The sequence below is a fragment of the Podarcis vaucheri genome (assembly GCF_965113315.1).
Source record: "Podarcis vaucheri genome assembly, chromosome: 10".
Taxonomy (NCBI): domain Eukaryota; kingdom Metazoa; phylum Chordata; class Lepidosauria; order Squamata; family Lacertidae; genus Podarcis; species Podarcis vaucheri.
Genome location: NC_138748.1, coordinates 10,819,235 through 10,831,102, shown reverse-complemented (window position 1 = coordinate 10,831,102; position 11,868 = coordinate 10,819,235). Strand labels below are relative to the sequence as shown.

The window sequence follows — 11,868 nt, the reverse complement described above, 5'->3', positions numbered from 1 at the left end:
GGCGGTGAAGGTCCTGCGTGAGTGTCTGGAGGCGGTTGGAGGATGGATGGCGGCTAACAGATTGAGTTTGAATCTTGACAAGACAGAAGTACTGTTTTTGGGGGACAGGAGGCGGGCGGGTATGGAGGACTCCCTGGTCCTGAATGGGGTAACTGTGCCCCTGAAGGACCAGGTGTGCAGCCTGGGAGTCATTTTGGACTCACAGCTGTCCATGGAGGCACAGGTTAAATCCGTGTCCAGGGCAGCTGTTTATCAGCTCCATCTGGTACGTAGGCTGAGACCCTATCTGCCCGTGGACTGTCTCGCCAGAGTGGTGCATGCTCTGGTTATCTCCCGCTTGGACTACAGCAATGCGCTCTCCGTGGGGCTACCTTTGAAGGTGACCCAGTAACTACAACTAATCCGGAATGCGGCAGCTAGATTGGTGATTGGGGGCGGCCGGCGAGACCATATAACACCGGTCTTGAAATGTTGGCTTTTTGCAGTATAGTAACGCTGCAGAGAGCTTGCTGGGGAGATCATGCATTAAAAAGAAAGGACTCAAAAAAATAACTTAAAGAAGGTTTTAATAAGAAAAACAAAAACTCCATTTACACTAAATATATTAACAAACAAACATGACCCAACCACCAACCCATCCCCCAGGGTAATGGGAGAGCTAGGTGCTGCTCCTTATATACTCTACCCAATTGCTGACATAGTTTAATCAGTACAACTCAGCAGCACCTGCTATGTTTCACAGCTGTAAAGCTGGGCCTCGTTAGTTTGCTCTGGCCCCTTAAAGACATACACATCAGGTGGAACAATGATGAACCTTTACATGTAAAGAAACCATTCAACACCGGTCTTGAAAGACCTACATTGGCTCCCAGTACGTTTCCGAGCACAATTCAAAGTGTTGGTGCTGACCTTTAAAGCCCTAAACGGCCTCGGTCCAGTATATCTGAAGGAGCGTCTCCACCCCCATCATTCTGCCCAGACACTGAGGTCCAGCTCCTGGGGCCTTCTGGCGGTTCCCTCACTGCGAGAAGCCAAGTTACAGGGAACCAGGCAGAGGGCCTTCTCGGTGGTGGCCCCCACCCTGTGGAACTCCCTCCCACCAGATGTCAAAGAGAACAACAACTACCAGACTTTTAGAAGACATCTGAAGGCAGCCCTGTTCAGGGAGTTTTTAATATGTGACATTTTAGTGTATTTTTCATCTTTGTTGGAAGCCGCCCAGAGTGGCTGGAGAAACCCAGCCAGATGGGTGGGGTACAAATAATAAATTGTTGTTGTTGTTGTTGTTGTTGTTTTTATAAGAATTTTTATTGGTTTTACAAATTTTTATAACAAACAAACACATAAAAAGACAAACAAACATATATAGTGTTTCACAATATTTTTTCAAACCTTCTTTTCTCGGACTCCCTCATACCTCCCCTTTCTGCATCCCCATGTCCAAAGTTATTTAGCAACTTATATATATTTCTTTCAAGCCTCTGTCCTGTTAATCTTCTCTTTAAAGGTAAAGGTACCCCTGCCCGAACGGGCCAGTCTTGACAGACTGTGGGGTTTGTGCGCCCATCTCACATTTATTGGCCGGGGGCCAGCGCTGTCCGGGGACACTTCCGGGTCACGTGGCCAGCGTGACATCGCTGCTCTGGCGAGCCAGAGCCGCACACGGAACGCCGTTTACCTTCCCGCTGGTAAGCGGTACCTATTTATCTACTTGCACCCGGAGGTGCTTTCGAACTGCTAGGTGGGCAGGCGCTGGGACCGAACAGCGGGAGCGCGCCCCGCCGCGGGGATTCGAACCGCCGACCTTTCGATCGGCAAGCCCTAGGCGTTGAGGCTTTAGCCCACAGCGCCACCCGCGTCCCTAGAATCTTCTCTTTACTCCAATCTTATATCACTGTAACCCTTTCTTTCTAAAAACCTTGACATTTTAGCATTCATCAAGTTTATAATAGTCCTTTAGATAAATTTTGAATTTCTTCCATTCTTCTTCTGCAGTCTCTCTTTCTTGATCACGGATTCTGCCAGTCATCTCAGCCAATGTCATATAGTCCATCACTTTCATCTGCCATTCTTCCAAGCTGGGTAGGTCTTGTGTCTTCCAATACTTTGCGATGAGTATTCTTGCTGCTGTTGTTGCATACATAAAGAAAGTTCTATCCTTTTTTGACACCAATTGGCCGACGATACCCAGGAGAAAGGCTTCTGGCTTCTTAAGGAAAGTACATTTAAGTACCTTTTTCATTTCATTATATATCATTTCCCAGAAAGCCTTAATCCTCGGGCATGTCCACCAAAGGTGGTAAAAAGTACCTTCAGTTTCCTTACATTTCCAACATTTGTTGTCAGGCAAATGGTAAATTTTTGCAAGCTTGACTGGGGTCATGTACCACCTATAAATCATTTTCATAATATTTTCTCTTAAGGCATTACATGCCGTAAATTTAATCCCGGTGGTTGTTGTTGTTGTTGTTGTTGTTATAAATGTTGGAAATGTAAATAAAAAGAAGGAACATTTTATCACATGTGGTGGGAATGTAAAAAGGTGAAAAGCTTCTGGGAGATGATATATAATGAGATGAAAAAAATGTTGAAAAGTACATTTATAAAGAAACCAGAAGTATTTTCACTGGGCATTGTAGGAAGTGATATCAATAGAAAGGAATGCAAGTTGTTTTTATATGCAACAACCGCAGCAAGAATGTTATTGGCCCAAAAATGGAAGAACTACTGACGAAAGCAGAATGGAGGATGAAACTAATGGACTATGCAGAATTGGATAAACTAACATGAAGGATTTGAAACCAGCGGGACCAGAAATTCACAGAAGACTGGAGTAAATTTACAGACTATCTGAAAAGTATTTGTGATGATCAGACTACATTTGTAGATTTGCAAGAAGTTTTGTGAGGAGTATTATTGGAATTATTGCAAAAATGTATAAGGGGGAGGATGGTTACTTAAAATAATTAAAGGCAATATGAATTTAAGAAATGCATAAGAAATGGTCAAAACGGTGGATCATCAGAGGTGCTGATGGAAGTAAAAAAAAAAGATTATGTAAGTGAAGTTTTGTGGTATGTATTATAATTTATATGTTAAAATTAATAAGAATTATTTAAAAAAAGAAAAAGAAAATGGGGGCATCCGACCTGATATGTTAGGAACTCAAGACAGAATTGGGATTGTTACTTCCACTGCCGTGTACAGCTCCTTGGAGACTCCTCAGCTGTCAAAATGTCTTGGGCCAACCCTGGATGGAAACAGCCCAAGGACTTCGCCTAACGGATCCCACATTGTATCTGTCACAACACACACGTTTAACTGAGTCTTCTGCAGTGACAGTTGGGTGAACCAGTGATGATTATGTAGTCATGAACAGATTTTTAGCTGATGCAGTTTGAATTTATGGTTACCTGTAACCCCTTCAGACACCATCAGACCTCCATTCAGTTAGGTAACAATGAAAACGCACAACTCTACACTGCACTGATTTGTGACAGTATGCCGGGTCAAATGTGTTGTTTTAAATTCTTTCCATGCAAGCCTGAGCTTGAGCAACCATAGTATCATGATCCTTGAGAGTGATCATGGTAATCTATAACAAGCTTGGCCTCTCAGGGTGTGACACATTTAATCTCTCTTTAGCTGGAAGCGGCTTGCATGAACAAAGTGTTGCAAATGATGCGCCCGGGCCCATTTCGAAGCCTGGTTATAAATGGATAGTAAAAGGCCATATATTTTTTTCCAGGCTGATGAGGCTGACATCTTATTTGACATGGAATTTGCAACACAGAGCTTAAAATAACAAGACTGTAGTTTTCATAGGAACTAAGTGAAATAATCAATTATTAAATCTATGAGAAGTTTGTGACAGGCTTTCTGCATCCTATAGCATATATCAGATTATAGACCACCAGAGAAAAGATTTCAGCTGACACATTAGAAAATTGCCTTTTTGTTTCTGATGGAAACACAAATGAGAAAGCGGAGTACTTAAAATTACATGACATGCAATCTGAGGGAAGCCCCTTTGGGAACCTTCTGGAGAATAAGCAAGAAAGACAAGATGCTTTGCTGAGGTATTTTATATCTGGTGAAGACATATATGGCTTAGTAGGGCATGTTGAGTTTTCAACTTTCTAATTCCAAAAAGTAGGGCTGCTAAAAAGTTGGTACATAACATGAGGTTCCACTGCAATGTGATTTAGAAATTCAAAAGATATTTTGGTTAAACTAATAGAGTTTTGCTTGATAAGTAAAACGTGTGCAAAAATGATTGCCAAGTACTTGTAGTTATGATTGTACTTGTAGTTATGTTATATAATTATATTGTATTATATTACATTAATTTATTATTTAGCATTACCTGACATTTTCAGAAGGTGAAATTAAATCTCGTTGGTCTTCCGAAAGCAGTTTATGTGCTTCTTCATCAAACATATCGAGTTACTGAGCTAAATGTTGTCCAATCACAAAAATAATTGATTTGAATTCCTCATATCCCAAAATGTATTTTTAAGACCCCTCACAGAAGAAATTTGCAAAAATTAAGTTTCATCCCCTAAAATGACACGCTGTATTAGCTTAGCTCTGAATCTGATTCGAGAAACAAAAGTTCTGTTCAATGCTCAGTAATCTCTGCAACCCCACTTTCTTTTAACATTTCTTTCTCACTGATAGGCTTATTCTAAAAAAGTTGTGAACCTATCGAAGATTTTAGAAACTTTTACTAGTTCTACCCCAACTGCTCTCTTATTTTTGCAGATTCAATATTTGCAGTATGAGTTTCCAAGATGAGCATTTAGCTATTTTGAGCAAACTGATTAGTCATATCCCAGTATGAGAATATTTTAAGGATCTTTAATATATTTAAAAATGGAAGATTCTGTATTACATAGGATTATATACCATTAATGCCATGTATATATACTTTCCCAGAAAAAACTTTTCATGCTTAAAAAATGCACCTTAATTTAATACTTGTCTGTATAACATATATAGTAGTAAATAAAGTAGTAAACAGGTTATGTGTCAAATAAGAGAGCTACACATTACAAGGCAATTACAATTTTGACAAAAAAGTAAAACATGTTTTCCAGTATCTGAAGGCAATTCACAATCATTTCCAAGGTATTTGTGAGATTTAAGGCCATTTGTTCTAATTAAAAGTTTTGACATAAATACTCACAAAAATGTGTTATTTTGTGTGTAAAAACTGTACATGCAAAAACATTTGATAATTAGGATAAGAACAGGCATATATAATAAAATACTTGAGTAGTTCTATATACAAAGTTGTGCACAAAGCAACATAGCTGTGCAATTGTAACACATTTAATTCATTACCACTTGTGTGCCCTATATGGCGGTGTGACTGTGGCAACAGATAACTCAAAATGTGCCAGCATCCCTTTGAATGGACCATCTAGACAAACCTCACAGCAACTGGCAATTTGCATAAGAGCATCAAGTCACTCATAATAAAATAACCTGCAGAAAGCAATTAGGTTGTCAAAGCTCTACAGCTGTTATGCAAGAGACTCTACAGATTACATTGCATGAGTCAAATTTCAGGACTCAAAAGTTGATGCTGCCATTTCCTAGAATAACACTGTGTTGTTGTTCAAATTTATTATGCCAGCATAATCATTCTTTAAAAAATGTAAACACAAGTTATTTCAGAAACTGGAATACCTTGCAAAAAAAATAATCTTACAGTATTCACATCTTGGAAGCTTATTCCCAAATCCGTCTGATGATTCATTACCAAGCACCTGAGTGAGGTGTTTCCATTATTGAGACCTACGAATATGTTTGGCCTCCCAATTTCTACTCACAGTTTTGCATTCGTTTTTGTCTGGACAATCATTCAAAGAGATATTGCTTCTCTTGTGGATTTTACTATTGCAAGATAGAAGACAATTCAATATCCCAAATTCTTAAGGTTAAGAATAATTATAAAAAGTAGTTAAGTTTGAAAAGTAGTAACATGTAAACATTGATACAGAGGAATTTGCATTCACATCTTATGTACATATTAAGTCAGGAAAGACAAGGACTTTTGAGTTGAACCCGTGACTTGTGCTTTCTCCAAAATACACACGACAATAGTAGCTTATTCTGTCAGAAACAAAATAAAACTCAGAAACAGACATCACCATTTTCTTCCTCTTACATAAAAGCTGTTCAGTTGCGCATGCAACCAAGTTGGACATTTTGGTATATGAAGTTAACGTTATTTTGCTCCAAATGCCACCAGAAGCCTTTACTGCATACAAAGAAGAACGCTTCGCTTCAGCTCGTTGGCTCTTTAAAGTGCACCACTGTACTGCACTGAACAGTGCTCTATGGTTTGTGAAAAGCATTCAGCCTTCCGAGTGCTCATATCTGAGTCTGCAATACATGAATAGGCGGGGTGTATGGAGGAGGCGCAGGCGATGGCTTGATTCCTCTCACCCTCATATAGGAGAGAAACTGGTCTGGGATCTCAGCCAAGACATCTCTAGCAAGTCTGGCCATACTTAAAATGTGGTTTCCGCTTCTGTCAATGTAATCCCGAAACGGTACAAACTGAAATGAAATGGAGGGGAAGGGGAGAGAATTTGTTTAGCATTGCTGTTGGGGCATCGTAAAGAATGAAAGCCAAAGGTTAAAAATAAGATGTCATTTATTTTGAAACTTAACTTGGGAAGATGATCTTAATATTTCAGATCTTTTGAAGATGCATATTATATTCAGTGCTTTTTTTCTAAAAAATGTTTAGGGGCACTCTAATTTTCCTACTCATATTGAAATACTGTCCCTCAATGAGGCCAAACTTAGATTTACAAAATGTTAAGGGGTATGCGTACCCCTAGAAAAAAGCACTAGTTATATTACACATTGGTATTTTTAGGCTTTTCTGTTGAAGGCCTTCATACTAACATACAACATAAAATAAAAATATCACAGTATCCAAACATAAATAAATCTACATATGGAAAAACAAATACAGAGCAGCAAAATATCAAAACAGCAAACTAGGAAAATGTTACTCCATGCTAAAGACTTGATGAAGCAAAGCTACTTTCATATAATATTGAAATGCTTATAAATAGGGGCTAATTGAATAGGCAAGTTACAAACCCCAGGTGCTGCTTCGGAAAAGATCCTGTGTGGGGTCACTGCCAAATTGCACCTCTGGTGGTGATGGGACATGGAGCAGGAATGGAAGTGATGATCACAACAGGTGAGCAGGTTTTAGGCATCAGAAAGTCACCCTTAAAATACCTCAGTTCAAAATTGTACAGTGGTGCCTCGCAAGACGAAAAGAATTCGTTCCGCGAGTCTTTTCGTCTTGTGATGTTTTTCGTCTTGCAAAGCACGGTCCGTCGCAACTGTGCCTCTTCAAGCAGCTTTAAAAAAAAGCGCAAGACGTTTTCGTCTTGCGAAGCAAGCCCATAGGGAAATTCGTCTAGCAAAGCGACGCAAAAACGGAAAACCCATTCGTCTAGCGAGTTTTTCGTCTTGCGGGGCATTCGTCTTGCGGGGCACCACTGTATAGCGCTTTAAAAGTGTGACCAGCACTTTGAATTGTCCTTGCTATCTGGAACTTTCCAGCCTGGTTTTCTGAAGTGCAAACCAATCTGTATACATACATTTAAAAAAGGTAAAGTTAAAGGGACCCCTGACCGTTAGGTCCAGTCGCGGACGACTCTGGGGTTGCGGCGCTCATCTCGCTTTACTTTTTAATGTTTAATAGGTTATTATATTTTAGTGTTTTATTGGAAGCCGCCCAGAGTGGCTGGGGAAACCCAGCCAGATGGGCGGGGTATAAATAATAAATTATTATTATTATTATTATTATTATTATTATTATTATTATTATTACTGGCTGAGGGAGCCGACGTTTGTCCACAGTGAGTTATTCCGGGTCATGTGGCCAGCATGACTAAGCCGCTTCTGGCGAACCAGAGCAGCGCATGGAAACGCCGTTTACTTTCCCGCCGGAGCGGTACCTATTTATCTACTTGCACTTTGACATGCTTTCAAACTGCTAGGTGGGCAGGAGCTGGGACAGAGCAACGGGAGCTCACCCCGTCGCGGGGATTCGAACCGCCGACCTTCTGATTGGCAAGCCCAAGGCTCAGTGGTTTAGACCACAGCACCACTCACGTCCCATACATACATTATGTACTCTAAGTATATAAAAGATCCGCTAGACAGAAGTGCTTTCTCTGACCTGTACAATATCTCTTTCTGCATACATTCCTCTTGAGGAGAGTCTTACTTCATCACCATCCAATTCTTCCATAGCTGAAAAAAAGACAGAGTAATGTATTCATATTGTTTGATTTAATCTGTTCAACAAAGCCCATATGAAAAACACATAGTTTTTTGTTTTGTTATTTATTTACATAGCACTTTGTGGCCCAGTTGAACTTCTGAACTACAAGCAAGCAATTAGGTTTGGGTGTTTCACCTGAATTAGGCAATTCAACTGTATTGCTAGAAAATGTGATCCTTCCATTTTTCACAAACACAAGATCCTGAACATCTACAGCTGTTTTAAAATAGGGATTATATGAGTTCTCAAGGGAACCAGTTTTGGACCGTTAACATTCCCATGCCATCTTCCAAAGGCAGCCTCAATCAAATCTGGAAGTTACCAGAGCATGGAGTAGTGTATGTTTTATCACATAGGCTGCTTTGAGTTCATTTTGCTAAGAAAAATGGAGTATCAGCTACAAAAGAAAGATAAATTGCCATTTAAGTGATGATGTGAATTGGACCCTAATTCGGAGGCCTCCTTCCAAGAAAAGCATTCTGAAACTGAGGATGCTCACCGTCAAATTCAGCTGGGCCAACTCCTACTATTATTATTGACATCGGAAGCTTTGAAGCCTTCAAAAGAAAAAGAAAAACATATATGAACACTGTCACATAATTTAAAGATACAGGCAACTCTCAGCATCATGTGTGATGCAGGTATGCACAATTTAATTGTGGTGCACAACACTACCTTCAATCATAGATGAAAAGATCACATTTGAATACATACCTGTGACCCATAAAACATTTTATATACATATGTATGATTCAGCTCCTCTTTCTCAGTTATTTGGGAGGGAGTTTAAAAGCTGTTTGATGGCAAGGGAGCAGCTGAAGTAAAATTATGCTGGAAAAAATAATCTACATATACTCTCTTTCTTGCACATTTTTCTACCTGTTTGCAGCACCAACTTGGCTATTTTGCTTTTACTGTGTTATTCAAACAAACACTAGGCACCATCCAGCCAAAATTAAGGTTTAAGGTCCTGGGAAAGAACTCAGCATATACCCCTGATATCAACTGCACCAGAAGCAGCTGAAGTTTGACTGAATTGTGCTAAACATCTGTACGTCTGTCTCAGATGCAAAAAAAAATGGTAATGTGTTTCAATCCAAGGACAGACAGAAAGGGCACTTTCTGTTACTTTTTATTCTAAACCAAGTTTGTGGAAGAAAAAGGAAAGGCATGTGCACCTAAACTCAGAACTACAGGGAAGTTACTGCTTCTTCTCTCACACAGGCCAGGCTTCCTTTGGGTGCCTGGTAAGGAGAAGATATCATTGGTACTTACCTATGTAAGGTTCTTTTACATGCATGTAACATGACGTCAGGTGGGAATGGTGCTCCCCCTAGTGGTTGAAGGCAGAAATCACTACAGGCATACCTCGGGTTACAAACGCTTCAGGTTGCGTTTTTCGGGTTACGGTCCACCGAAACCCGGAAGTACCAGAATGGGTTACTTCTGGGTTTCAGCGGTTGCGGATCCGCAGAAGCGCTAAATCACGCTTTGCGCATAAGCGCCGGATCGCAACCAGCGCATGCGCAGACGTGCCGCTGCGGGTTGTGGACGCTGTGGGTTGCAAACGTGCATCTTGCACGGATCACGTTCGCAACCCGAACGTCCACTGTACTCTCTAATTGGAAAAAAACTTACAGGCGTTACCATGCCAATCCCAGCCAGTTTCTATGATGATAAGCCGGGATAATAGAGGCCAAAGCAGAACAGTGACACGAACAAAGACAAACACAAGACAATCCCTGCCCAAGGAACGCAAGCAAATATTGTATAAAGAATATGAAATAAGCCAATCATGCGGAGTGAGAAAGGCAGTCTGGAAAAAGGGTGAGACCCTGATGCCATATTACATGGATGTAAAAGAACACTTCAAGGATAAGTAATATTGGTATCTTTCTAAGCATGTCGTGGCATCTGATGGGACACACTCAAACTGAACCATATAGAGTGGGATACCTATGAATGAACTATTGGCTGTGTATGGGTTCAGCAGGACCTCCCAAAGGATGCCTCTGCAAAGGCAGAAACACCCACTTTATACTATTTAATAAAGCTTCCGGGACTAGCCAAGGTGGCTGCCCAACAAATCTCCTGTAGAGAAGCATTCAGAGGAAATGCAGGTAAAGCAGCTGCAGCCCTAGTTGAATAGACCATAATTTTGGCTGAGGGAATAAAAATGCAAACTTTTATAAGCTAAAGCAATGGAGGCCTTTAACCATCTAGCTAAAGTTGCCGAGGAGATTTTCTTGCACCAAGAGGCAGGGTAAAATGACTTTAAAAGGCTTCTTCAGTATCTGATTCCCCATTCAATCCTCCTCCATATCTAAGACAATAAAACCAGTAGTAGAGTCCTCTTGGAAATCTGAAGAATCTCCAACGGGTTGGGCAAACTATTTCTTATTAACCTCCCCCTAGAACGTCTCCAGAACCTGCCGAGCTGGAAACTAGCCCAGCGAAGTAGAGGTGAGTGGAGGAGAGATTGAGAAAATGCACACACAGGGTCCCTTTTTATTCTTAATATATTGAACAGGCAAGAAAGGGAGCAGAGAAAGAAAAGGCAGAAGAAGATGAGAAGAGAAAATGGCAGCAAGTGGAGAAGGAAGGAAAAAACCCCCAACCCTGAGTTGGGGGGGAGGAAGTACAGTCAGACAAAGGGTAGGAGGAAAGAGAGTCACCAACACACATAAATTTCCACAAAATAAGATAAGTAACAGGCCTGAGCTGACAACAAGAGCAGGGAGTTGAAGCTGACAATTCAGCTGGTGAAGGGAGAAATTGAAACTAGCTGGGGCTGGCATGGCAATGCCTCAAGTTTTTCTTTTTTTCCATGACAGCCGCAATTTGTGCCTTCATTTGCTGGGGGAAACACTATTTCGACCTGATGGCATGATGTCAACTGTCCCCAAGGACGTGAATGGATACATACCAATTCAGAGAAAAAGTCCCACTGAGTACAACTGAGGACTCAGCTATACAGCTGCAAATAAAACGTTTTAAGTGTGTTTTAAGTGCAATATACAATGTGACACTAGATGTCAATGATGAGCCTTATGGAAAATCCGGTGTATTTTTCAAAATGCTTTTAAAAAAAGCATTTTCAGAACTTTTTTTTTATAAATGTGTAGATTCCACCTGGGTAAGTATGTACAGGATTGGAGCTTTGTGTTTTAAGGTGCTTTAAGTGATGGAAGACAGGATATATATCTTCTGTCACCCACCAAATGCCTAAGCAAAAACCAGGACTGTGAAGGCAGCAGGGGACAAAAAATATTAATTTTGCCAACTCTATTTCTCCCTGTGATCTGAGTCAGATGAGGCCATATGGGATCATCCCTGGATCAATGCCTGAATGCTGTCATGGGCTGGATGAGGGCTGAGGTTGAATCTTGACAAACTGGGGTATTGTGGTCTTGGAATTAGGCAGATGACCTGTTCTTGAAGGGGTTGTTCCAACCTTGAAGTAGGAGGGGTTCCAAGATCAAGCTTTGTCACGGGGGGCTCAGACGACTGGTGCCAAATCTTTTAATGTTTCAGTGCCAAGT

The 11,868-nt window shown here is 40.7% G+C and overlaps 1 protein-coding gene across 5 annotated transcripts in view; it reads right to left on the bottom strand.

Moving 5' to 3' along the window:
* Window positions 1-4,835: 4,835 nt before the first annotated feature.
* Window positions 4,836-11,868, bottom strand: part of CPNE8 (copine 8) — a 62,742-nt gene continuing 55,709 nt past the window's right edge. For 4 of the 5 annotated variants that reach the window (XM_082239699.1, XM_082239700.1, XM_082239701.1 and 1 more), the window contains 3 exons: window positions 8,826-8,883; window positions 8,222-8,295; window positions 4,836-6,570 (listed from right to left, as the gene is read on the bottom strand). In XM_082239699.1, the coding sequence (XP_082095825.1) occupies window positions 6,382-6,570; window positions 8,222-8,295; window positions 8,826-8,883 (321 nt within the window). In that variant the 3' untranslated portion in view covers window positions 4,836-6,381. Of the gene's footprint in view, window positions 6,571-8,221; window positions 8,296-8,825; window positions 8,884-8,927; window positions 9,660-11,868 lie in introns of those variants that run through there. The other variant, XM_082239702.1, reaches the window with a different exon arrangement.